This window comes from Manis javanica, chromosome 6 (genome assembly GCF_040802235.1).
Source record: "Manis javanica isolate MJ-LG chromosome 6, MJ_LKY, whole genome shotgun sequence".
In the NCBI taxonomy this organism is placed as follows: Eukaryota; Metazoa; Chordata; class Mammalia; order Pholidota; family Manidae; genus Manis; species Manis javanica.
Genome location: NC_133161.1, coordinates 43,138,106 through 43,164,025, shown reverse-complemented (window position 1 = coordinate 43,164,025; position 25,920 = coordinate 43,138,106). Strand labels below are relative to the sequence as shown.

Here is a 25,920-nt window from a genome sequence, read left to right as displayed (position 1 = left end):
TATGCCCGGTATAAACATTGTTTTTTTTACAGACATTTCCGTACTTGCGAATTGGGGGTTCATTATCTTGGACAGACTTTTCACCAGTGTTCAAGAGTTTAATATATTTCCTTCATTTTACAATATTTTTTATTCAAACTGGACCAACCATAATTGTTACCCGTCAAATAATTCCACACCCATCAAACATTTCCCAATATAATCTACTCTTTTGGACTCCAAATAGCCTTTTATTGCTATCTTTCTCACAAAATTTATATTCAATCTAGAAGAACTGTTAGGACACTAGCTTTTAAGCTAGTTGTGACATATAAATGGGAAAGCAGCTTATAAATCTCATGAACATGTATAAAGGCAGTGGCCATCTCTCGAGAACTATTAAGTTCTAGATATTTCAGGTGTGAATAAATAAATCTTTACATTTGGGGTGGACAAAAGATCAAAGCTATTCTGAGTTTGTATTCTCTATTACTATAGTACCAACTACTTGCAATAGCTGGAATGCTCTATTCTTCTATCAGCTGACTGATCACCAGTAATATTTTAATTATATGCATGCATTTTATTTGATCAAATATTAAATCCCTATTTACTGAATGGCAAATGATACAGAAAAAGAATAGGCACTATGGTGTAGCATGGTAGACTGCCAATTACCTAATTCATACACATCCTCCCCTTCTTTCTAATTTAGAGTCTCAGTTTTGTCCAAGGGTGGCAATTTGCTCAACCAAAAAAATCTCCTCCACTTCACTTACAGTTAGGATGGCCATATGACATTGTTCTCTCCCATGACATGTGAGGAAAACGTTCTGCTTTACTGAAATAAGTATCCCCTCCATTTCCTCCTTTCTGCTGCCTGCAACTGGCTATGTTGGCCAGGACTATAACAGCCATCTCATGACCCTGAGAAAAACTAAGGAAATTTAAAGACCTCTGCCTTAATATCACATTACATTAGAAAAATAAACTCTGCATTGTTTATTAAAGCCACTGATTTGGGATCTCTGTTTCTCTTAATCAAGTGCAATTAAGACAAATATGTACCAATGTAGACCCTTAAAGAACACACACAATGGTAAACAATACAAGACAGTATAAATTGCTGCATCATGAGAAACCATCAGGAAATGTCACAGGAGTTGAGGAAATACACGTTGCAAACAAAGCAAGAATTCTAAACAGGTCTTAAAAGGTCATAACTCCAAGTATTGACATAAACTAGATAAAAGTTGAGATATACTGTTAAAGCCTATGTGATATTGTGATCCACTAAAGCGGTCATTTAAATCTTGGTGCACCCCTCAACCGTTTCTAAATACAGACTCATCAAAGGACTTTCTACTTACTCAGTATAATACCAAACGAGCATCCAGTATTATCTTAAGATAGAAGAAAGGAAGTTTTTCTTAGAAGTTTATCTCCAGTAAAGGAAACACACTATAGTAAGGTTTCCAAAACAGCACCAGCTATTTAAAGAGTGATTATTGATCTTCACAAGGAAGCCATAAATAACTAGTTGAGATGTGTTCAAATTAGCAATGACAGTTTTAACTGGTTGGGGAGCTAGAAGTGACATCCCATTTCCCCTACAATCCAAAGAATTCCTACCCTCCTTGTTGCTCTTTAGGGGATAGTATGAAGACTATACATTTGTTGTGTTTTTGTGCTTGTTTTATTTCATTTGTTAGATATTGCTACTTTGGGAGAACTAGTTTCCCCTAGTTTGGAGATACAATTAACATATATCACTCTATAAATTTGAGGTACATAACATTTGACTTACATACACTGTTCTGTGATTACCATAATTAAGTTTAGTTAGCATCTATTATTTCATATACATGCAATGAAAACACAAAAAAATAGAAAAAAAATTTTTCCTTGTGATTAGAATGTAGGATTTCCTCTTAACAACTTTTCTATATATCATACAGGAGTGTTAACTATAGTCATGTTGTATGTATGTTACATCCCTAGTACTTATTTATGTTACAACAGGAATTACTTATTTATCTTACAACTGGAGGTAGTACCACCTTCCTCCAATTACTTTGGGAGAACTTAATAAGTCATATGAGAAGAGTAAGACTAAGCTATCTAATATTTTCTAAAAATTGGTTTTCCATTAGAGAAAAATAGTAATTTGCCGGTAAAAAATAAAACTAGGATATATTTTCATAATGCAGGAGCAATTAGGAAAGCAGTTAGTATATATAAAATTTGGAAAATGGTACCACTTAATAGGAGAAATTATATCAACTGGATAGAAGTGCAGGCTGAAGTAGGTAGAGGGAGTTAATATAAGGTTGAAAATAGTAAGACATAATATAAATAAGAATATGCAGAAATAAGCAAATATAAGTCAATCTGAGTACTATACTCTAAAAGAGTGGGATGTCCCTATGCCTTTCAAAGGCATCTGTCTACCTGTGTTCTCCATCTTTTGCCTTTCTATCTCTTCTGGAACTCAGAGTGATGGATTATTCATTCATTCACTTTACTCTCTTCTCTCACTTATTTTTTTTTTTGCCCCTGCACAATCCCTGCTGTCTTCTTGGCCTCAGAGCACTGCCCAACCCAGGTAAGCACTCAGTAAGCCTTGTAAGTTTGTTTTCTTCCACAGTAAGTAAATGAAGGAGCAGCATTTCCCACAAGGGAGGGAAGGGAATGGGACTTTGTAGTTCCAAGACAGCACGGGGGCTGGGCCTTCCCACCTCACTCAGTCCTGGGAAGCAGGAGGTATGAGGCAGCTGATTTAAGAGCCCAGGAGTATATTCCTGGAGGGAAGGATGACATGCCCACCTCACAGGGCAGTGCAAAGAGCTGGCCCTCCTGCACCCTGCTCCCAGGCAGTGGCTCCCTGGGACTGGCTGTCCTCTCCCACTTCTTTAATTCCGCCCTTTTCACTGCTCCCCTACCTACCAACATGCTCATGTGCCAACCATCAAAAACAAACCAAAGTAAGACACACACACCTGCAGCAGAAGTATATCTGGTCCTCAGTCACTTTCTGGTTTTCTTCATTGTTTTTCTGTTGGTCACTCAACCAACCGTGACAACAGCCTTTCAGTCCAACTAGTGACCTCTGCAGACTGACACTGCAAATTCTGCCCCTTCTTTTGGAAAGGCTTCCTGTTATTCTACCTCTGACAGCTCTTTCTGTTTTTTATACTGAACACCCAATTAAACATCAGCATTCTCGAGTTTTCTCTTTTCTTCTTGCTGTACAATTATTGATGAGAAATCTTATCCCCACTATTACTGCTGAGAGGCTGGACATTTGAACAAATAATGTTTTTAGTTCCAATTTATTTTCTGAACTCCAGCCCTACATTTTCAGTTGCTGCTGCTAATAACAAAAAATAATATATATATTTTATATATATATGTATGTGTATATATATATACTGGTGTAACCCCAGGGGGAAAATCCCAGGGCAAAATACCTTTGAAACCAAAATCAGTCAAAGGGAGAAATAAAGTGGGAGAAACCCATTTATTTCTTACAAGCAGTTGTCTACTTCCACTCTCCCGAGTTTCTCTCAACCTGGCTGCAGAAGAAGGGACCCCAACCAACCTCTCAGGTCCAGATATGCCTTTGCTCACCCTAGGAATTACCTATTGATATGGAGATGTACTTCCCCCTACCCCTTGGAAACACCTATTGATATGGAGATGCACTAAGGTTAGACAAGAGAGTTTGGAAATACTGCGATTTTACCCACAGCCACACGTCTCACCAGAAATCTCACCTTACAATCTACTCGTTCCCCATCATCCTTAATGGCCCATGTTCAAGAAAAGTGGAGCATTGTAGCCAGCCTAATAATATACGATAGCAACAGCAATAAAATCATGATGATTCTCAAGCCGTAAGGTTCAACTACGTTCAAAGTCCCATGCAGATTAAGCCACGGCTCGCCCATTCCACAGGCAGGCAGTAGCTGAACTGGTAGGGAGTTCAGAGCAATCATCATGCTCTGGCTGCAGCCAGGGGGCGGATCCAGGCCAGAGAGACTGCAGAAGAAAATAACCTGAAGAGCAATAGGATACATGTTTTAATGACACCAGCACAGGCAAATCTTATCCCTCAGGTAGGATGCATGCAAGAGAGTGATCCTGTTATACAACAATGGCAGGAATTGGACCTCATCCTTGTCTAGTATACCAGACTTTCACCCCCTTCCCTGTGGGAGTTATAGATGGGTCAACATATAGGTAGGTACATGCACTGGCCATAAAGATAAAACAAAACTTCCCTGTAAGATGCTCTTACCTTCCGGACGTTCTTGGTACACTACTGTGATCTTTGGGGACCACACTGCTGTTACTCATGACTACACAGGAGGCCAGCTTCCAGGCCTTTTCCCCAGGGTGCCAGAAGGGCCAGTGTGGGTAAAATTCTAACATTTCCATAATATCTCACCTGGTTTTGGTGTATTTGCATATCCTCAGGGGTGGAAAGAAGCTCATCAATGGGTAATTACCTGGGCAACCAATGGAGTGTCTGAACCTGAGAGTTTAAAGGGAGGGGCTGGCTTGCTTGCTTGATTGCTTCCAGGAGGAGAGAGAGAAGGCCCTGGACTGCAGTTTGTAAGCAATAAACAGGTTCTAAACTTTATTTCTCCCTTTGACTGATTTCGGTTTTTAGAGGTATTTTGCCCTGGGATTTCCTTTCCCCGGACTTACAGCTAGCCATCGCTGATCCATGTGTCAAAATATCCAGGGCCACGTCCAATCAACAGGGTCTCCAGGGTTTAATACAGTTGGGGCTGGCAGCAGGAAGTTGCTCTGCTGGCCATATTCTGGTTTCAATAACTCCTCTTCAGTTTGCACGTACAGTTGTATAGGAGAGGCAGCAATGTGTAGTAGCATATCCACGGGGCTCAAAGCTCCTCTTTGGGGCTTCTCACTCAAATACTGTAGCACTGTCCATAAATGAAATGAAGAGCCCTGTAGACTACTGTTGTCTGACTTCAGACCAGAATTCAACAAACCACTGTAGCTCTCTATCATGCCCACCCTGGTAGGGTAAAATGGTACATGAAACTTCCACTTTATTCCTAATTGCCGCACCCATTCTTGCAACACATGTCCAGTAAAGTGGGTGCCTTGATCGCTCTCAATCACCTGCGGCTGGCCATAAGCTACAAATAGATGCTCTAGGCCCCTTTTGGTGCTTTGCTGATCTATAGGACGTGCAGGAAAAGCAACTAACAGGCCAGTAGCTGTGTCCACACAAGTCATGGCATAACGATATCCTTCTGATATGGGCAAAGGCCCAATGTAGTCTATCTGCCACCTGACAAGGGGTTATCAGTCCTTTTATTATTGTCCCATGTTGCTGTGGGACTCAGTATAAGTCCTTCTTAGAGCACACAAGGCACTCCTTCTGGGCTATGCTGAATTCTTCAAAGGTCAAAGGCAAGCCCCACCCCCACCCACAGGCTACAGCCCACATTGTCTTTTGCCTCATGTACAACAAACGCTGATGTAACCATTGGGCTACATCAGAGGCGGGCTGTCCTTTTAGCCAGTGCAGCTGGGCCAATGTGTCTGCTTCATCATTCTCTGGGGATGCCAAAGGTAAATGACCAGTCACATGACATACAGTAACTGTCTTAGTCAAGGCCCATAGGTCTTGCCACAACTCTTGCCCCCAAAGGGGCCGATGATCAACTATCCAGTTGGCATTGTACCATGTTAGTAGCCACACGGTCAAGTCCCAGTAGACGGCCCAGCTGTCAGTGCAAACAACTGTGGGGGAGGGCTCCTGGGTGATCATGAGCCATACCGCCTGTAACTCAGCCCATTGACTGCTCTTTTCCCCTCCATCCTCCATCCATATTGTCTCAATCTTAGGATGGAAAGCCACAGCCCTCCACTTTGGGGGCTGCCCACGACTGGAGCCATCTGTATACCAAGCATCTTCAGGTACAGGGGCTTTTCCCTCCTGATAAGGACTCACAAATATCAATGGCTCAAAAGCAAGTTCTTCCTGCTTTCCACTGGTATATGTCACTGGCTCCAGTAAGTGCTTCTCCACTTAAGGGGATAGTACAGAGCATGCTGTACAGCTGTAAATATGTGCCCCATTTTGGCTACTGTAGGTGTCTATGCCATGCCACTCCATGGCCTTTGGGTCCAGTCTTGCACCCACCCCGCAATGGGACAGGTGGTTATTACTTTGGTCAGAGCTGTTCTGGTGATGGGCTCCATAGCCAGCAAGGAATGGTATATAGCAGCCAGTTCCTCTATCAAGGTGTACCAGACCTCTCCTCCTTCCCATAGGTGTGACCAGAATCCAATAGGTTGGCGACTCCCTTCAAGCCACTGCCAAAGACCCCATCCATAACCATCTTTGGTTAAATGAACATCTAGCTCACAGGGCTTTGATGAGTCCATTACACTCAAGGCCTGTATGGCCTTCACTGCTGGCTTAGCAGCAGTAAAAGCAGCTGCACATGTCTCATCCCAGTCCCACCTGAAGCCCTTTTGTACCAACCAGTATAAGGGCTTCAGAACTTGTGCCAAATGCAGGATAAACATTCTCCAGTAGCCCAAAAGACCCAAAAACTTTGGTAATACTGCCACAGTGGTAGGGGTGGGGAAAGCCTGGACCTTATCTATGACTGCTTCTGGGGTAATTTTAGTTTTACCCTACCAGACAACCCCCAAGAATTTTATAGACAAACCAGGTCCCTAAACCTTGGTGCTGTTCACAGCCCATCCTTTCTCCTGTAGATGTTGCAGCAGTCTAGGAACTGCCCCTTCTAAATCTGCAAGAGAATCAGACGTGAGCATGATATTATCAATGTAGTGAAACAGCCACATTGTTTGCGGTTTTTTCCATGTAGCCAAGTTCTAGGCTACAAGTCTGTGACAAATGGTGGGACTGTGGAGGTATCCTTGCAGAAGGACAGTGACTGTCCATTCCACTGACGGCCTTCCCATGGGAAGGCAAACTGTCATGACTTTCCTGTGCTATGTCAAACGAAAAGAAAGCATTAGTAAGGTCCACAATATATGTCCCTAGTTCATGACCAAGGGTGTCTGTAAGGGCTACTATAGAGGGAACTGCAGCATGCAAATGGAGTGTGACTTTACTCAATTCCCCGTAATCCATAGTCATATGCCAGGAGCCATCTGTTTTTTTCACTGGCGACACTGGGGAATTAAAAGGACTATGAGTGGGCTTTATGAGGCCCACCTTCTCCAACTCCTGTGGAGTATCTCCAATTTCCTCATGCCCTCCAGGCAATTTATACTGCTTTGTATTTGTCACTCGCCAAGGTATAGGCAGAGCTACAGGTGGGTGGTTACCATGTCCCCTCAGAACTGCCTTTACCACATGTACCCTCAGTTTGAACTTATCTGCAGTGGTCTGTAACCACAGGCACTGCAGGATATCTACCCTCAAAATATATTCAGGGATGGGAGAAATGTACACAGTATACTTCTTTGGGGGGTAAACGCCCTATCCCCAGTGGGATTTGGGCTTTCTTCACTCTAACTGCCTCACCCCCATAGCTATCACAGCAGGGGTTCCGGGAAACTGCTCAGGGTTGCCATAAATCAGAGGACACTCAGCTCCTGTGTCCACCAGTGCCAGGACACACTGTACATTCACAGGGGACCAATGAATTGGTAATTCTACATGTGGCCTCTGGTCCCCACCACGACCCCCAAGATGGGGGCCTTAACACCCCCTTCAGTCGAACTGCAATGCCCAATCATCATCTTGGGGGGGTGAGGGCCCAGATGGATCCTGAGTACTGTCCCCCAGGAAGTCTTACAGGGACACAGGCCAGACATGGCCTTTCCCTCTGGCTTCTGTATCCTGGACCTCAGTGGCTGGAACTGCTGCTCTGGCTTTAATTGGTGCCACAGTTCTAACAATATCCTATTGGATTGCAAATCAAGTTTTTTTTCACTATACCAGCCTTTATCAAATCAACCCACATCTGGGTCCTCGATACCTTCATGGGGCCCTTTGTACCTCTCCTTTCAGTCATAGCCCATACTCCCTTCTGTGCTCTTATTGTTTCAACCTTCCTAAGATCTTCTAAAGTAACAAGTAGCCTCAGTTATGGCTTGCCCTATGTGGGGGCAAGAATAGTCACTAGGAACCCAAAGAGAGATGGGGCAGCTGTATGGAGGCACCAGATTTCTCATTCCTACGGTGAACAACTCCTCATCAGGGCCCTGGGAGTCCATAGTATAGATGATATTTTCAGCTCCCATATACCTGCTGGAGCTCTGCATACTTTTGCCTGCTAGAGGGTAAGTATGGTAAATTACCCTGATTAGGCCAAACTGCCCTGATGGCTGCTATCAGCCAATGAATGCAGAAGCACCCAATTCCCTGAGGTGTTACAGGCCCTTTGCAACCGCTACCAAAGGGAAGGGTGAATCATCAGGGAAACCAGTCTACTCATTCAGAACCCAACATAACAAGGTTTTCCACCCCCATATCCCAGACACATAAAAGCCATGTAGGCAGAGGTTCCGACGGCTTCTGCCAATACTGGATACTCATGTCCACCAGCTTATCCTGGGTATAGAGGCGGAGCATGGAGTGCTCCACAACCTGGGGAAGGCTGGGGAAGGGGAGGCTCTTCCTTGAGGAGCCTGCAGTTGTGGCGTTTTTATTTTCTTAATTACGACTGGGCAAGCCTTTAACACAGGAGAGGCTAGTGCCTCAGGTGGTGGCCTCGGCAAGAGAGAGCCCTCGGCCCCACCCTCTCAGCCTCTCTCAAGATTTCCTCTTCCACCTCCAGGGCTAAAGGTACTGTTCTTTCCTCCCTCTCCCCCATGGTCTCCTGCAGCGTGGATTCCCCTAATGTCTCCTCCCTCCTTCCTGCTAACTTATCTTCCAGGATCATGACCTGTCCTCTCAATAACTGTCTCTCTTCCTTAAGGGCATCCCATAGGTCATCGCCCAGGTCCTCCAAGTGTTGCCGAAGTGTGTCTCTCTCCTGCGGAAGTCTCTCTCTCTCCTCGATAACACTTTCTACTATCTCAAGGAGGACAACCACTCAAGGCCTCTATGTAGTCTTCTATCTCACAGAGGGCTAATTCCACACTTCTGGTGTCTCCACCCTTCCCCAATTATGGGGAAAGCCCCACCCTTCTAGGAGGTGCTTTACCCTAAACCAATTCCCCACTAGGGGCTCCCCAGTTGGAAGCCCCACAGAGGTCCCCCAGGTAAAGCTGTACCCTCTACTGCTGCAGCTACTAGAGCCTCCCCACCATCCATCCACAGGGGGAGTTCCGGGCATCTCTCCACCATCTCTAGGGGTAGCTCACCCAAGGGTCACATCCATGTAGACAGATTTTGGGTCCTGCTGACTACTGCCAGATATAACTATGGGGGGAAAATCCTGAGGCAAAATACCTTTGAAACCAAAATCAGTCAAAGGGAGAAATAAAGTGGGAGAAACCCATTTATTTCTTAAAAAGGGACCCCACCCAACCTCTCTGGTCCAGATATGCCTTCACTCACCCTTGTAATTACCTACTGATACGGATATGGACTACTCCTGCCCACCCCTTGGAAACAGCTATTGATATGGAGATGCACTAAGGCCAAGCAAGAGATTCTGGAAATATTGCAATTTTACCCACAATTGATTACTGTGAGCCAATATACTGACCAACAATAACCAAATGCTTTTCTAAGCACTTATATTAACTAATTTGTGGACATTTCTACTTTACTATTCCCTGACCTCCTCACATATAACATGACAAAGTGAACTTACTTTTCCATGTTTTCCCTGGCTGCTCTTCAAACTTCCCCTTTCCCCTTTTCTGTCCTGGCTAATAATCTAGCCTGTCTCACCATTTTACCTTGTAACTCTGAGGTCTACCCTCCCTGTGATTACTCGATTTAATGGTCATAAATAATGCTAAGCTCTCAGATGATAGCAGTTGAATTCACTGTTATCTCATTTAATCTCCACAACCCTATGAAGTAGGTACCATTACTTCCTAATTAGCAGATGAAGAAACAGAGACTCAGTAAAGTTCAATAACTTGCCCAAGATCACACAGCTTGATAAACAAGTATGATTACATTTGTATGACCGCAGTTTGTGCTGCCAGAGTCCTGTTGATTTTCTCTCTGAAATGTTTACATTTTGATCTCTCATTTCCTAGTCTACACCCTAATTATTTTCACAAGAAATACTGACAATATCCTCCTAAATTATTTCCTTCTTTCTAGGGCCTCCCCTTCCACTCCATCCTGCCTAAGTCATCTTTATAAAATAGTTTTGAGCATGCAACTATTCTGTTTAAAAACCTCTGGAGGCCCCTCATCGCCTACAAAATAAAGGGGAAACTCTTTAGAATGTCATTACAAGATCCCATTACAATTTGGGCCTCCTAATCCACTTTCCCTATTTCATCCCTCCAAATACATATCTTCTCAGCAGCAGCCAAAACACTGCTTGCCATATGCCTTTTCTCATGCTATCCCTTCTGCCTCAAATTGCCTGTCTTCCTATTAAATGTATGTTTGAAGGCTCTTCTTCACTATTAACAGTTGTGTAGCAAATCATACATTCTAAGTAGGGTTAACTGTTTCCTTTTTTGTGTTTCAAGCATTTTCTGCATATTTCTATTGAATGCAATGGATAAGAGTACACATAGACTCCGGAGCTAAGGAGACCTGATTTGAATCTGGGCTTTCCTTCTCACTAGCTGCGTGACAATGACCAAGTTCCCATTGCAAAAATTCTGGGGACATCATTCTATATTTGTAAAGTAGAGGTGGGGGTAGGAGACTTAGAATGGGTACAGTAATTATTGAACCTATCTCACAGAACTGCTGTGAAGAGTAAGTAAATTAAATCAACATATAAAACATTAGGTGTAGGTCTGGGCAACATATTAAACATGCATAACCATTATTATTATGGTTCTTTTATTTATATACTTTTTTGTGTAAGTATACCTGAGTTTTGGGTCTGTGTTTTATTCACATTTATATCTCAAAAGTACAGTTACTACTCAACAAATGCTTGTTAATTGAATAATACATTTTTAATTAAAAATGCATTTCCCATCTGAATATATAAAATAAGTAGTCACACATATCCATCAGCTTTCAGAGTATATGAAAATTCAAAAGTTTTAACCTAACTTTTCTTGCTACTCAAAAATCATAACAAGTAAAGAAAACAGGTCTTCAGAAAAAGCAATTACTTATATCCCCCCCAACAAAAAATTAAACAAAGGAAGTCTGTTGTGAGAATAAAAAGTCCCAAAACATCCGTTACATGTATCAAATAATCCAAGGTTTTTAAAAATGCATTTTAAAGCTAAATACTAAAATTTGGCCAAATAATTTCTGAAATACAAAGTAAGAGAATGAAAAACTAGATTGTCTCATTATTATTCAGTGGGTATAAAAGTATAAATAACTTGCTAAAAAGAATCTGACTAAAAAGTGTTAAGTTTTCCAAATACAGTAAATCATTTGTGTCTAGGATTGACCTTGCTCTAGAAATTGACATTGAATGAAATAAACATGTTGAAATAAAGTCATTAAAAAATAAAAAAGCAAATAATTCAAATACTTCCTAAAACTAATTTTGAAACTTTATAATTCAGTAGATCAGTCACAGTTTATACTCTTTTGACCTTTTTACATCTTCATATAAAGAACTGAGCACAAAGTTTCTCTGTACAGATTGTTTATCTATAGTACAAAATTATGGCTAATGCAGTGGAATCTGAGATGTCACATTTGTGAAACTTTTATGTACATTATTACATCACTGAATGCCCTTCTATCCCAAACTGATTTGCCAGTGTTAGCAGCTGTAACAATAAAGCAAGATTTTTAACCAATAAAATTTAGACTATGATTATGCCTTATTACTATCTTATTACCCTATTTCTTGATGTCTTAAATTGGTTCATCTATTTCTGTAATTCAAAGCAAAAACCCAAATACGCCGAATCTCCCTGTTTTTTTTAGACACTTCTAAAACTACAGGAGAGGAAAAATTTAAGATTAATTGGAAGTAAATATCTGGTTCACTTATAGCAAAATGAATTAAGGGAAAAAAACTTAAATGGCACTAGAATTATCCTAAAAGCACTATATATATGATTTTGTGTGCTTTGTTCTTAAAATTAGTGCAAATCTTTTGAATGAATGGTAATTTAAGATAAAATTACAATTGAGAGTATACATCATCCAAGCTATATTTTTCATGAATCATGAACATCAAACCCTTCCTAACATTTTCAACCCTTTCTTTGGGGAAAAAAGGAAACCCCTTGCTTGGTGCTGTTTTCCCTGATTACTGCCCTCTTTCCTTTCACAAAAAAGTTCTCCAATGAGTGGTGTACTGCACCACCCTATTAAAACTGGCTCACTAAATCCCATGTCTCTCCTACCATAGTTTGATTATTTTTTTTTTATTAAGTTATCAATGATATACAATCTTATGAAGGTTTCACCTGAGCAACATTGTGGTCACTACATTCACCCCTATTATCAAGTCCTCACCCCCACCCCATTGCAGTCACTGTCCATCAACGAAGATGCTATAGAGTCACTACTTATCTCTTCTGTGCTATATTGCGTTACCTGTGACACCCCCTACATTATGTTTATTAATCATAATGCCCTTTAATCCCCTTCTCCCTCCTTCCCCACTCACCCTCCACAACCCCTTCCCTTTGGTAACCACTAGTCTCTTCTCGGAGTCTGTGTAATTACTCTTTTTCTTAAACTCTTTTCTTCCCTTTTGGCTTTGGTAAGGCTAACCAATATCCTGAAACTCCTAAAACCATGCTTCTTCCTTAATTTTCTTCACCAGCTCCTTACCTGAGAATTTTCTGCAAAATTTAGTCCTCAGCCTATAGCTCTTCTCTCCTTCTCAGAACATATACTGGACTCTTTTTCAATTTTAACTTCTATATAAGTGGCTCGCAAAATATTCTCCACTTCTCCCTAGTATGATCTCATCTCTAAATGTGTGATGGGCACTTCCACTCAAGTGTCACCTTACCACCTTAAATTCAAAATGTCTGAAAACAGACTCTTCTTCTACACAAACCCAGTTAGTTATCCCTCTCAATTGTTTTTGTCAACTGTATCTGTCACTCAGAGAGGAAAATAAATTTTGGAATCATTTTTAATCCCATTCTGTCTGTCATCTAGTCAAGTAGAATTTATAAAAATCTACTTTTAATGTGCATACCCCATTTCTGCAAGAAAATTTTAAAGCATGGTATCTAAAGCTTTCTGAAATTTGGACTCTGACTTGCTTTCAAACCTTGTAACTCACCATCCCCATCCCTTAATTTCTAAGAAGCATTTTTGTTTCCAACCAGATTTGTCAACTCATTGTCTCTTTCATTTTCTACCTCTGACTAGGCTCACTTCACCAGGTATCAAAAAGCTCTCTCATGTCCTTTAATTATCTGAGTTTCACTGAATTTTATGGCCATTTCAACTCCTACTTTTTCCATCCTCCCTAACTATTAACTCTCCTTTCTCTGACCACCCACAACCCTAGCACCCCCAAGGACAGGGATGTTTATGTTTTCTGAACTACTGTATCTGAATAGCTAAACCAATGGTTGCATACAGAGGTTACCAAATAAACAGTCAATGAATCACCACAGGGCTTACTGTCTTATACAGTCTCAAGTACCATCTTATTCTATTTAACTTCTCACATTTTAAGATAATGCCTTGTCTCCTTCAAAGGGAAGGACTTATAATTTCTCCTTAATGTTGATTTTTCTCTGGTTGCTACTATGAATGGGGCTCTTTCGTATTGCATTTTCCAATTTGTTTTTGCTGGTAGTAGCAGAATGTTACACATTTTCGTACTTCAATCTTCTTTCTGGTCACTTTAACAAAGTCATAAATTCTAATAGATTTTCAGTTGGTTCATTAGGATTTTCAAGACAGTTACATTGCTTATAATGGAGAATTAGTCTCTTCCTTTCAAATATGTGTACTTATTATTGCTTTTTGGTTAATGTATTGGCTAGATTAGATTTATCATTTTTTATATCTCATAAGGCATGAGCAAGGTGTCAATCATATATTAGGCACTGAATAAATTGTACTATATAACAGTCCTCACACTACACTGCACATGAGAATCTGATATGTATTTAAAAATAAGCTTCTCAAATGATTTCACATTTAACTTGAGATTTGCTAATACAGAGGGTATGTAGAAAATGAGACTATGGATTTCGAGGTGGGATTCAGTTTCCTCCTATTATAATAAGATAAAACACATCTAACTTTCTAAATGATAAAGACTGTAATTTCTTTTTTACTAGGGTGATAAATGTTGACCTTGGGCAAGAGTAAGTTGAGAAAGAAAAAAAGAGATGACAGACATTCACCAAAAAAAAGAAAATTAAGAAAACAAAAAACCAAACACATTTATGAATCTCTTTATAAACAAAACAAAACAAACAAACAAAAAGGGCTAGTTGGCAGAGCTGCCATAACAAAATCCCTGGCTGAGTGGCTTAACAGAAATTCATTTTGTCAGCCCTGGAGGCTAGAAGTACAAGATGAAGGTGTTGGCGGGATTGCTTTCTTCTGAGGCCTCTCTCCTTGGCTTGGAGATGGCTGCCCTCTTGCTGTGTCTTACAAGTACACCCCTCTGTGCAGGCAAGCCCCTACGTTTTCTTCCTTTTATTGTAAGGACACCAATAATATTGGATTAGGCCCCTCCCTAAGGTCTCATTTCACCTTAAACACTTCTTTAAAGAACTAATCTCCACCCATGGTTACATTCTGAGGTGCTGGGGATTAGGGCTTCAGCATATGAAATTTTTTAGAAGTATAGTTGATATTGTACTGGTTTCAAGTACACCACATAGCGATTCAACACTTATCTATATTGTTAAGTGCTCACCCCAATTAAATGTAGTTACTATCTGCCAACATAGAAAGGTATTACATTATTATTGTCTAGGCTGTACTTTCATCCCTGTGACTGTATTATAATTGAGATTCTGTGCCTCTTTATCCCCTTCACTGATTTCAACAATGAATTTTAGAGGACACAATTACCCATTACAAAGAGTAAAATCTAAAGTCTTTTCACAGAATGCTAAATTTATGTAAAAGGATATTAAATTGGGAATCTCCTTGTTTTGATTCAATTCAGGAACCAAAATAATATACATGGATGAGGAAACTCCCATGTATATTATTTAGTAAGGAAATGGAGAAAATTGGTTTCATGACTTTTGGGCCCTCATCCACTTAAAGAGTGAAAAACGGTAAAGAGAAGGAAGAGGGTATCTGGATAAGTTGCTGTGCCACATTTGCCCTCTGCCTTCAAGGGGGTGGCTACCACCTTACCAAGCTAGCAAGAGGAGCCTTTTATGGGGTCACTCCAAGAACCTAAAGTGAGTTTGTTGTGGCACCCTGACACCTGATCCATGCTCATAAAGATAGGTAGTGTGGCAGAGGTGGCTTTGTTGTACTCCACTACAAAGCACATATACTAAAACCGGAACAGTATTAGCATGGCCCCTGTCAAAGCACAGCATGCAAATTCATGAAGCACTCAATATTTTTTTATAGTTGGTAATGCTATTGCATACTTGAAATTTGCTGAGTAGAAAATATATGTTCTCAAACACATACACAAAAAGATAAGTATGTGGGGAGGAAGGAGTGACATTCTTGTAATGGCCTGTATCTTAAGAGTTTGTCAGAGTTATGGTGTGTGAATATTTCCCACACACTGGACAGGGAGCAAGGAAGGGAACGAGCCAGGAACCGATGTCCGGCCCAAAAGTGCCACCTGAGAGGGAGGGACTTCAAAGGCAAAAGCCCATAAGAAATGGGTCATTTAATATGAAAATCTGGCTAAGGGGAGTGGGGTACCAAAGGAAATTAAATGCCCACATTAAGGGGCAAGAGTGAAAGAACAAAAGAAAGTCAACTTGAAATATCTTGCAGGCAGAGAGCACAAACCTAGCCAGTCAAATAAGAACTTTCACTTTTTATTTCCTCAATGCTGCCCACCCCCCCACACACCACTTTCTCCTATCACACTGACCCAAAAGTCTGAAGCAAGGGCCAGTAGGGTAAGGAAGAGAGGCAGGCAGACAGGTTGGTAATGACTTTCTCTCCCATCCCAGACCACTGGCCACCACTAACTAGGGTGAGGAGAAGCCACCTGCAGTCACAGCCTGGGAGTGGTGAAGAAGTTTGTGTTAGGATAGGTTATGGTGCAGTTACAACACAAAAATCTCAGTTCCTTAACACATAGAAAAGTTTATTTTTCATTCACAAAATATGGTTCTAGATGACTCTCCAGCGCAGATGTCCTCCATGTGTTGGCTCAGTATATTCCAGGCATCTCTGATAGTGTGTCTTCTCCTTCTCATCATGATGCTTCATGGTTTACTCCAGTAGGAGGCAAGAATATGGACAACTGTGTACCTGATCATAACTATATTGGCTCAGAAGTGACCATATCATTTCCGGACACAGTCTACTAGCCAGAATAGTGAAAGCTTGTCCAACTGCAGGAAGGGGAGAACTAAAAATATTGGTGAGCACTAGCTAATGTCTACTTATAAATCCCAGCTCAGAATTAATATTGAAACTGTAAATAATATGTAACAGTGGACACTTCTATTTACAGAAATAGAGTCGAGACTAGTTGTAATTTTAAAAGATTTTTTACCTATGAGTAAATAAAAAAGTCATGGGCCTATCACTTTTCACCAGAGGCAAAAAAGATTACCATTGCTGAATCAATTTTAAAGGGCTACAAGGGAAAAAATAAGCTGTGTTCTATTTATATCCTTTGCATCATGGCTATTACACATATCTATCACTTTTAGAACATCATCTTCTAAATCTTAGAAATCATCTAATTTAACGTTTTTATACTAAAATTTTTAATCTCTCTCTAGTTTAAGAACTGTAATTCTCTTTCCCTCAGTAAACATGTGAGGCTAGAAATGTGTTGTCATCAGGTGTCTCTTCCTGTTTACTGAGTAGCCTATCAAATGTCATTCTTTTCTATGAACATAATTTATTTTAGCTTTTAAACTCCTTCAAGGAAAGACCCGTATTCAACTTAGTTTAACAGCAAACTGAAGAGTGTATATATGGGCTTTAAATTTAAGTCATTTTTAGAGCCTTCTTTTAAAATCTTGGAATTTTAGAAAAATATTCTCAGCTTTCTAAAACAGCTTCAAAAGCACAAATTAAACATATATGATTTTAAATCATTTGTCAATTTGTTATCAATATATTAAAGGCATTACATTTTCCAAACTACTTGATACTAAGTTTTCTGGATTAGTCTCTGGAATGATTACAAAGGAAAACCAAATTCTAAGTTAGTTTACTGAGAGATCAAAGTAGATTTGGGTGACCAAATGCAAAATTTAATAAAAATAAATAAAATGCACACTTCTGGATAACCTATCTAATAAGAATGATGACTGAAGAGGATCAATAAGGAAAACTGAGATTTGTGAAGCTGTAGAAAAGCTCAATTCTGCTGAGGGTAACTGTAGGACAGGAAAGATACCTTTCATTCACAAATAACTGGTAAAAATCCTTGCAAGATTTCTATCTTGCAAGTAATCTAGAAAGTATAAGACAAATTCTTATAAATAGCATATGTGTGAGTAAACAGTTGATCCGTGAATAGCTCAGGGTTTCGGATGCCAACCCCCACCAATCCATAGTTGAAAATCTGCACATAACATCTGACTCCCCAAAAACTTAACTACTAAAAGTCTATTATAGACCAGAAGCCTTACTGGTAACATAAGCAGTCAATTAACACATATTTTGTATATTATATGTTTGATATACTGTATTCCTACAATAAAAAGATTCCAGAGAAAAGAAAACACTTTTTTCTAATTGTCACAAATCTCCAAAAAAATGTTGTTTATGAAAAAAATCACCCCATTAGAGGATCCAGTTATATAAATAGTGCAAGGGTTAACTGTATAAACATATATATGCACACATTTAAAATAAATGTTTTTACTTTAAAATGAAAGTTCCTCTTGAAAGTGATTCCATCTTATATCCAGAAAATAAAAAGGAGTTTGTTTCATTGGTGCTGTCCCAATTCCCTGACAACTAACCATGCACATTTTTAGATGGTGTAAAGATAACTATCATCATTAGAAACCAAATTTATTTATTTATTTTCCAGACAGGTTTTTTTTTTCATTTTGGTATCATTAACATACAGTTACATGAACAACACTGTGGTTACTAGATTCCACCCATTATCAAGTCCCCACCACATACCTCATTACAGTCACTCTCCATCAGTGTAATAAGATGCTGTAGAATCACTACTTGTCTTCTCTGTGCTATACTGTCTTTTCCGTGCCCTACCTCCTACATTATGTGTTCTAATCATAATGCCCATTTCCCTTTATCCCTCTCTCCCCACCCATCCTTCCCAGTCCCTCTCCCTTTTGTTAGTCCATTCTTGGGTTCTGTGAGTCTGCTGTTGTTTTGTTCCTTCAGTTTTTTCTTTGTTCTTATACTCCCCAGATGAGTGAAATCATTTGATACTTGTCTTTCTTCACCTGGCTTATTTGACACTTAGGTTGCTTCCATTTCTTGGCTATTGTAAATAGTGCTGCGACAAATATAGGGGTGCATATGCCTTTTTGAAACTGGGCTCCTGCATTCTTAGGGTAAATTCCTAGAAATGGAATGCCTGGGTCAAATGGTATTTCTATTTTGAGCTTTTGAGGAACCTCCATACTGCTTTCCACAATGGTTGACCTAATTTACATTCCCACCAGCAGTGTAGGAGGGTTCCCCTTTCTCCACATACTTCCCAACATTTGCTGTTGTTTGTCTTTTGTATGTTGGCCATCCTAACTGGTGTGAGGTGATATCTCCTTGTGGTTTTAATTTGCATTTCTCCGATGATTAGTGATGTGGAGAATCTTTTCAGTGCCATATGAATCTCTTCTTTGGAGAAGTGTCTGTTCAGCTCCTCTGCCCATTTTTTAATTGGATTATTTGCTTTTTGTTTGCTGAGGTGCGTGAGCTCCTTGTATATTTTGGATGTCAACCCCTTGTCAGATACGTCTTTTATGAATATATTCTCCCATTCTGTAGGATGTCTTAGTGTTCTACTGACAGTGTCCTTTGCTGTACAGAAGGTTTTTGGTTTGATATAGTTCATTTTCGCTTTTGTTTCCCTTACCCATGGAGATACGTTCATGAAGAAGTTGTTCATGTTTACATTCAAGAAAATTTTGCCTATGTTTTCTTCTAAGAGTTTTATGGTTTTATGACTTAATTCAGGTCTTTGATCCATTTCGAGTTTACTTTTGTGTATGGAGTTAGATAGTAATCCAGTTTCATTCTCTTACATGTAGCTGTCCAGTATTGCCAACACCAGCTGTTGAAGAGGCTGTCATTTCCCCACTGTATATCCATGGCTCCTTTATTGTATATTAATTGACCATATATGCTTGGGTTAATATCTGGACTCTCTATTCTGTTCCACTGGTCTATGGCTCTGTTCTTGTTCCAGTACCAAATTGTCTTAATTACTGTGGTTTTGTAGTAGAGCTTGAAGTAGGGAAGTGAGATCCCCCCTGCTTTATTCTTCCTTCTCAGGATTGCTTTGACTATTTGGGGTCTTTTGTGGTTCCATATGAATTTTAAAACTATTTGTTCCAGTTTGTTGAAGAATGCTGTTGGTATTTTGATAGGGATTGCATTGAATCTGTAGATTGCTTTAGGTAGGATGGCCATTTTGACAATATTAATTCTTCCTATCTGAGAGCATGGGATGAATTTCCATTTATTAGTGTCCTCTTTAATTTCTCTTAGGTGTGTCTTGTAGTTTTCAGGGTACAGGTCTTTGACTTCCTTGGTCAGGTTTATTTCTAGGTATTTTATTCTTTTTGATTCAATTGTGAATGGAATTGTTTTCCTGATTTCTCTTTCTGCTAGTTCATGGTTAGTGTATAGGAATGCAACAGATTTGTGTATTAATTTTATATCCTGCAACTTTGCTGAATTCAGATATTAGTTCTGGTAGTTTTGGAGTACATTCTTTAGGGTTTTTTATGTACAATATCATGTCATCTGCAAACAGTGACTGTTTAACTTCTTCCTTGCCAATCTGGATGCCCATTATTTCTTTGTGTTGTCTACTTGCCATGATGAGGACCTCCAGTACTATGTTGAATAAAAGCGGGGAGAGTGGGCATCCTTATCTTGTTCCTGATCTTAAAGGAAAAGCTTTCAGCTTCTCACTGTTAAGTATGATGCTGGCTCTGGGGCTGTCATATATGGCCTTTATTATGTTGAGGTACTTGCCCTCTATACCCATTTTATTGAAAGTTTTTATGATGAATGGATGTTGAATTTTTCGAATGCTTTTTCAGCATCTGTGGAAATGATCATGTGGCTACTATTTCCCTAAAACTTTTTACAGATTTTTATCAGCATCTGTGGAAATGATCATGTGGTTTTTATCTTTCTTTTTGTTATGTGGTGGATAATGTTGATGGATTTTCGAATGTTGTACCATCCTTGCATCCCTGGAATGAATCCCACTTGATCATGGTGTAAGATTCTCTTGATGTATTTTTGAATTCAGTAGAAAAAAATTTAATTCTTAAATCTGTACACTGCAATTTTTTAAATCACTAACACTAAGTTTCAAGTACTGGGTTTTTCTTTTATGAGGAAAAATTAGTTGCTACTATTTCCCTAAAACTTTTTACAGATTGTCCCCAACTTATAATGGTTCAACTTTTAATTTTTTGACATTACAATGGTGCAAAAGTCACATGCATTCAGGGGAAACCATACTTTGAATTTCTGATCTTTGATCTTTTGCTGGGCTAGAGACATGATATTCTGTCTTCATGATTCCAGACAGCAGGAGCTAGCCACAGCTCCCAGTCAGCTACGCTGTCACGAGGGTAAACGGGCACAAACCAAACCATTGCTTTTCACTTTCATTACAATATTCAATAAACTACATGAGATATTCAACACTTCATTTTAAAACACACTTGGTGTTAGAAGATTTTGCCCAATTTTAGGCTGATGTAAGTGTTCTGAGCACATTTAAGGTATGAGAGGCTAAGCTATGTTCAGTTAGTATATTAAATGCATTTTCAACTTAATGATGGGTTTATAGAGATGAAACCAAACTGTAAATTGAGGAAGATCTTCATTGTTAATGTTTTCATATTTAGGGTAAATTAATTTTAAAGTAGATAAATACTATTTGGAGAGAAGCAATGACTGTAGAAAAGTCAACCAAGTAAAAAACACTAAAGTTGTCATGCATCATTCTGGTTACATTTCTCCCTCAGAGCCTCATCCTTCAAAGCCTAAATTCTGTATTGGAGTGAAACTTTCTGCCTGGCAGGAAACTTCCAATCAGTTCAAGCTTTGGTACAGAATCTTTGTTTTTAAAGAAAGTAGACATTACTGGCCAAAAATGCCACAGAGAGAACAGATCATACCTGCTGAGTAGGTGTGTTTGATTGGAATAGTGAGTTAATACTCAGCAGAAAGTGAGAAGTGATGGTCAACTTATATGAGGAAGGAATTGAAACTTTCAAGAATTCATGATAGGTCGGGGGAAAGGAGGAATTCAGGCTTACAATTATATATTGTAATTCATTCCCAAATATAATTCATCTCCAAATACTAGTTGCATTTGTGCAAAGTTCTACTGCATGTGTATCAACTTCTATATACATGTTTGGCAACCTTTATCTTTTTGGTCCAGTTTACAATAACTGCAAGTCATCCTTATTGAGCATAATTAGAGAAGTTTTTATAATGAAGGATTAGGAGAGATAAAGATGAGAGAAAATAACACCAGTGGCTAAAACTTATGCCCTATACTAGTGTCCCTTAGGAAAAATGGCTGTAGAATGTGAGAGGCTGATCATCTGTGTCCTACTATTTATTAAGTAGTTACTATGGGCCAAATATTACTAAATGTCTACACAACTGTGTTTATATACAGCACTTCTGACACCAAAGCTGTGAGTTTTATCCTCATACCAAGCAATCTTCCAACTGTCTAGACAATTCAATTATGATGCTATCTAGAGTTAATGTCTGATTCCATGAATTAAGGACTCAGTCTGCAAATCTGCCTCCACTTCAGATACCAGTCTCAAGTCCCAAGTTGCCACTCTGTTGGGAAAATGGAACTTTCTGACCAGGAGTCCCGCCAGGCCTTAATAGCGTCCACTGCTTATATAATAAGGGCACATGTGCACATTTATGGGATGTTTATCTTCAACAGAGCCACTGGTCAGGTACCAGACTGCCTGCCAGTCCAAGGTAGGGGTGGAGTCTCTTCTTCCCTCCATTCCTGGTACGTAATTGGTCAGGCCCCCGCCAGTCACCAGGGACCCACCCACAGAGCTCCTCCCAGTGGGAGGGGAATGGAGTAACTTGGATGGATGAAGAGAGCTCAGGAGCCATGTGAGACAGGGTTCTCAGCAGTGACAGGGAGAGAGAGGGGCAGCTGGGGGTTCAGAGCCCTAAGAATGGGGAGGGAACCGAGAGAGCTGCTGGTGAGACCCAGAAGAGACTGAGCCATGAGAACAAAGCCCTTTCATTCCCAACATCTTTCCCTTGCCTTTCTTTGGTCTCACCAGATTCATAAGGAACTTGCCCCAGGTGGGAAACCCCTCCTCCCAGGGCTACACATACTTCTTACTGACAAGCTGTAAGTTTGAGAGTTTCCAGAAACCCCTCCTCAGGTTCCAGAATTTGCTATAATGGCTCCAGAACAGCCATATGGAAGGGAAGCACAGGGCAGGTATGGGAGATGGGGTGGACAGCCTCCATGCCCTTTGCAGGCACACCATACTTTCAGCACCTCAAGGTATTCACCAATCTAGAAATCTCCTTTACAAGTTTTTATTGAGGTTCTGTTATATAGGTAAGATTGATTAAATCACTGACCAAAAGTGATTAGCTCAAACTCTAGTCCCTTCCCCCTACAGAGAAACTGGGGGTGAGGTGGAGGGGTGAGACTGAATGTTCCAATCCTCTTACCATGCCTTGATAATTATGGCAACTTAGTCCCATCCCATGCCAGTTCATCTTATCAACATACAAAAAAACACTCTTAACACTTCCCAGAGTTCAAGTACTTTAGGAGCTGTGTGCCAGAAACTTGGGACGAACACCAAATTCATTAATTTCAATAAATGTACCACACTAATGTTAAGATGTTAGTAATAGGGAAAACTGGTTGGGAATACAAGAGGACTCTACTTATCTGCTTGACTATTCTGTAAACTTAAAAACTGTTCTAAAATAACAAGTTTATTTAAAAATAAAGTGCATTGACTATGATAAATTAATTAATAATCTTGAAGAGATTTTTGGTGCAAGGAAGAGAAATCTACACAAACTAGCTCCAGTAATAGGCAGGGCTGGTTGTTACAGGATCCCAGGTAACACACAAAAGAATGAACAATTAGGGCTGGAAGGAAAGAAACATCAACTTTGGGAAACCACTCATCTCTTAGGTCTGAGCATCTCAAGCTTATCTTCTGACTGGCTTCCTCTGTATCTTTATCTTGCTGCCCCCTATGGACATTTCAGCTGTAGCATATAAAGCCTACTAGCAACTCTTCCACTCTCTTAATCAAAAACTCTTAAAGTGCTTTATTATCTTAAACTCAGTAGTAGAAGTCATTTGTTTACCTAGCCAGCTTTGGATATGCCCACCTTGGTTAGGTGGTTGCCACTGGTTCCATTACCTGTGACCAGTCTGAGCTATGTCCACTGGATATCCATGGCTATACAGATTCTCTAAGGTAGAGGTTTTTGGGGATGGGGTAGACAGTGGAATAAGCATGCCCCCTAAAACACAACTATTAAAAGAGATAAAACCAGGATTTGAAGCCAGGTCTTCAGACTTCCAATTAAGTGTTTATCCCATTTGAAGAAGAAACCTATTAAAATTAGAAGTTAAAAACATAGAGCTCTCTTGACTTTTTCCTTTTAAAAGCTACTAGCAGTACACATATATTACAATCTGAAATAATGTAACATTAATGTATACAAGTATATGTAAAGATGACTTGTCTCCATACAAATAAGTAAGTTGGTCTGCCTGATGGGCCTTTTATTATTTTTCACACAGATGGAAAACTGTTATGATGGTATCATTGTGGGATTTTATGAAAGCACTGATTATTCTCTACTTGGTTTAGAAAAGAAGTGATGTAACAGACCAACCAATCCAGTACATAAAGGAAGATACTGCAATTAGTCTTTTTTTCCCAAATATGTATGCTACATTTTTGGTTTGGTACAAGAGAAAGTCACCAAAGTTCTCTAAGCAGGACAGCAACATAAGTAAAATGAAATTTCTGAGATAAAAACATTTGCTGCTGTGGGTATAGAAGTGGATTAATAGTGATAACCAAAGAATAATTTGGTTCAAGGAATATTATTGGCATATGAGACACGTGGGAGTTAATTTTTTAAGTTTTAGTGAGAAAATCTGTATTCAACCTGCGCCAATAGCAACTAATTGGGCAAATAGTTTCTTGGATTAGAATATATGCCTGAGACTTAAGCATATGGACTTTAAATGATATTATTTAGTATAGTAATAGATTGTTAACTTACTTGACATAAATATTTCGCCCCAGATGTTCAAGTGTATAGCACTTTATTGGAAGTATAAATGGGATTATACACTCCCCTAAGTACACTGGAATGCAACCCAGTAATCTGTGATCAGTGAGCTTTAATTTAAAAAAAAAACTAAACTAAAAACACCCTCAACTTTGAAGCAAATATTGCTTAAAATGTATTTCAAATAGAATTCTTTAAACACTCTCTTACAATAAAATTGGACGTAAATTTTTAAAATAATGTTATGCAAGAGGTTTGGGAGGAAAATGAATACAAAAATACTTCCTGGCAGTTTCAGACAGGAATTTGTATACAAAACACACTATACCTGAATTTCAAATGGATTAACTGGCCTTCTTTCCACCACTGCGAAAGTTACACGTTCTCATAATATAATCCATTTTAGCAACGGTGCAAAAATTACAACTATTGTAATTGGATTAGTTGCAAGACTCTGACCGGGATGCTGGAAGGAAGGGGCATCCTGTCCAGAACGTTCAGTTTACTTCTTAAGAAACGGGTTTTGCAAGACGAGATTGCTTGTTTCCAAATCACCTATTTACTGCGGCCGTTTTGTTTCAAGTGGAGACATAACAAAGGCCACGGGAACCCGAGTGATGCCGGTCACATCAGGTCACTGAGCCCGCAGGGTCGCTGCACACGGGGTAAAAGGGCCCCCGTGCGCGCCTCGCATTCCGGCAGCGGCCGGTGAGAGCAGGCGAGGCCGGACGCAACGCCCCGCAGCCCATCAGGCGCTCAGCGCGCCAAGAGCCCGCACTCACCATCTCGATGATCTTGGTCTTCCGGCCCGTCTTCCTCTTCAAGGTGAACAAGTACTGGGCCAGCGCCACCCCCGCCACCAGGGCGCACACGCTGGCGCTCGCCACAGCGCCCACCCTCGCGACGGCCGCCCGGTCCATGGATAGTCCCTCCGCGCCTCCCGCGCCTCTCGGCCTTGAAAGGAGAGGTCGTGCACCGTCAGAGGCTGCGGAGAAACGCGGACGCCCCGCCCCAGCCGCTTGGCACGAGCCCCGCCCTCGCGGGAAAGCCCTGTCCACGAAGGCGCAGGACCGGGCTCCGGAGAGGCGCGGCCTGGTCCACGGCGAGGGTGGAGCGGGGTGGTGGGTGTTTCTCCGAGCCTGGGCGGTAGGAACTATCCAAACACAAAAGGGAATTGTGCCAATTACCGTTCTCTGCTAAGAAGGACAGCGTAGTGTTCATTCTAGCCCTGCCCAGTAGAAATCTGTTAC

The 25,920-nt window shown here is 40.3% G+C and overlaps 1 protein-coding gene across 3 annotated transcripts in view; it reads right to left on the bottom strand.

Moving 5' to 3' along the window:
• The window catches only part of NT5C3A (5'-nucleotidase, cytosolic IIIA), a 75,263-nt gene extending 49,592 nt beyond the window's left edge, over positions 1-25,671 (bottom strand). The window contains exon 1 of one of the 3 annotated variants that reach the window (XM_037027503.2): positions 25,453-25,671. In XM_037027503.2, coding sequence (XP_036883398.1) covers positions 25,453-25,590 — 138 coding nt within the window. In that variant the 5' untranslated portion in view covers positions 25,591-25,671. The remainder of the gene's footprint in view (positions 1-25,452) is intronic. The other 2 variants (XM_073238625.1, XM_037027504.2) reach the window with 2 other exon arrangements.
• Positions 25,672-25,920: the final 249 nt, after the last annotated feature.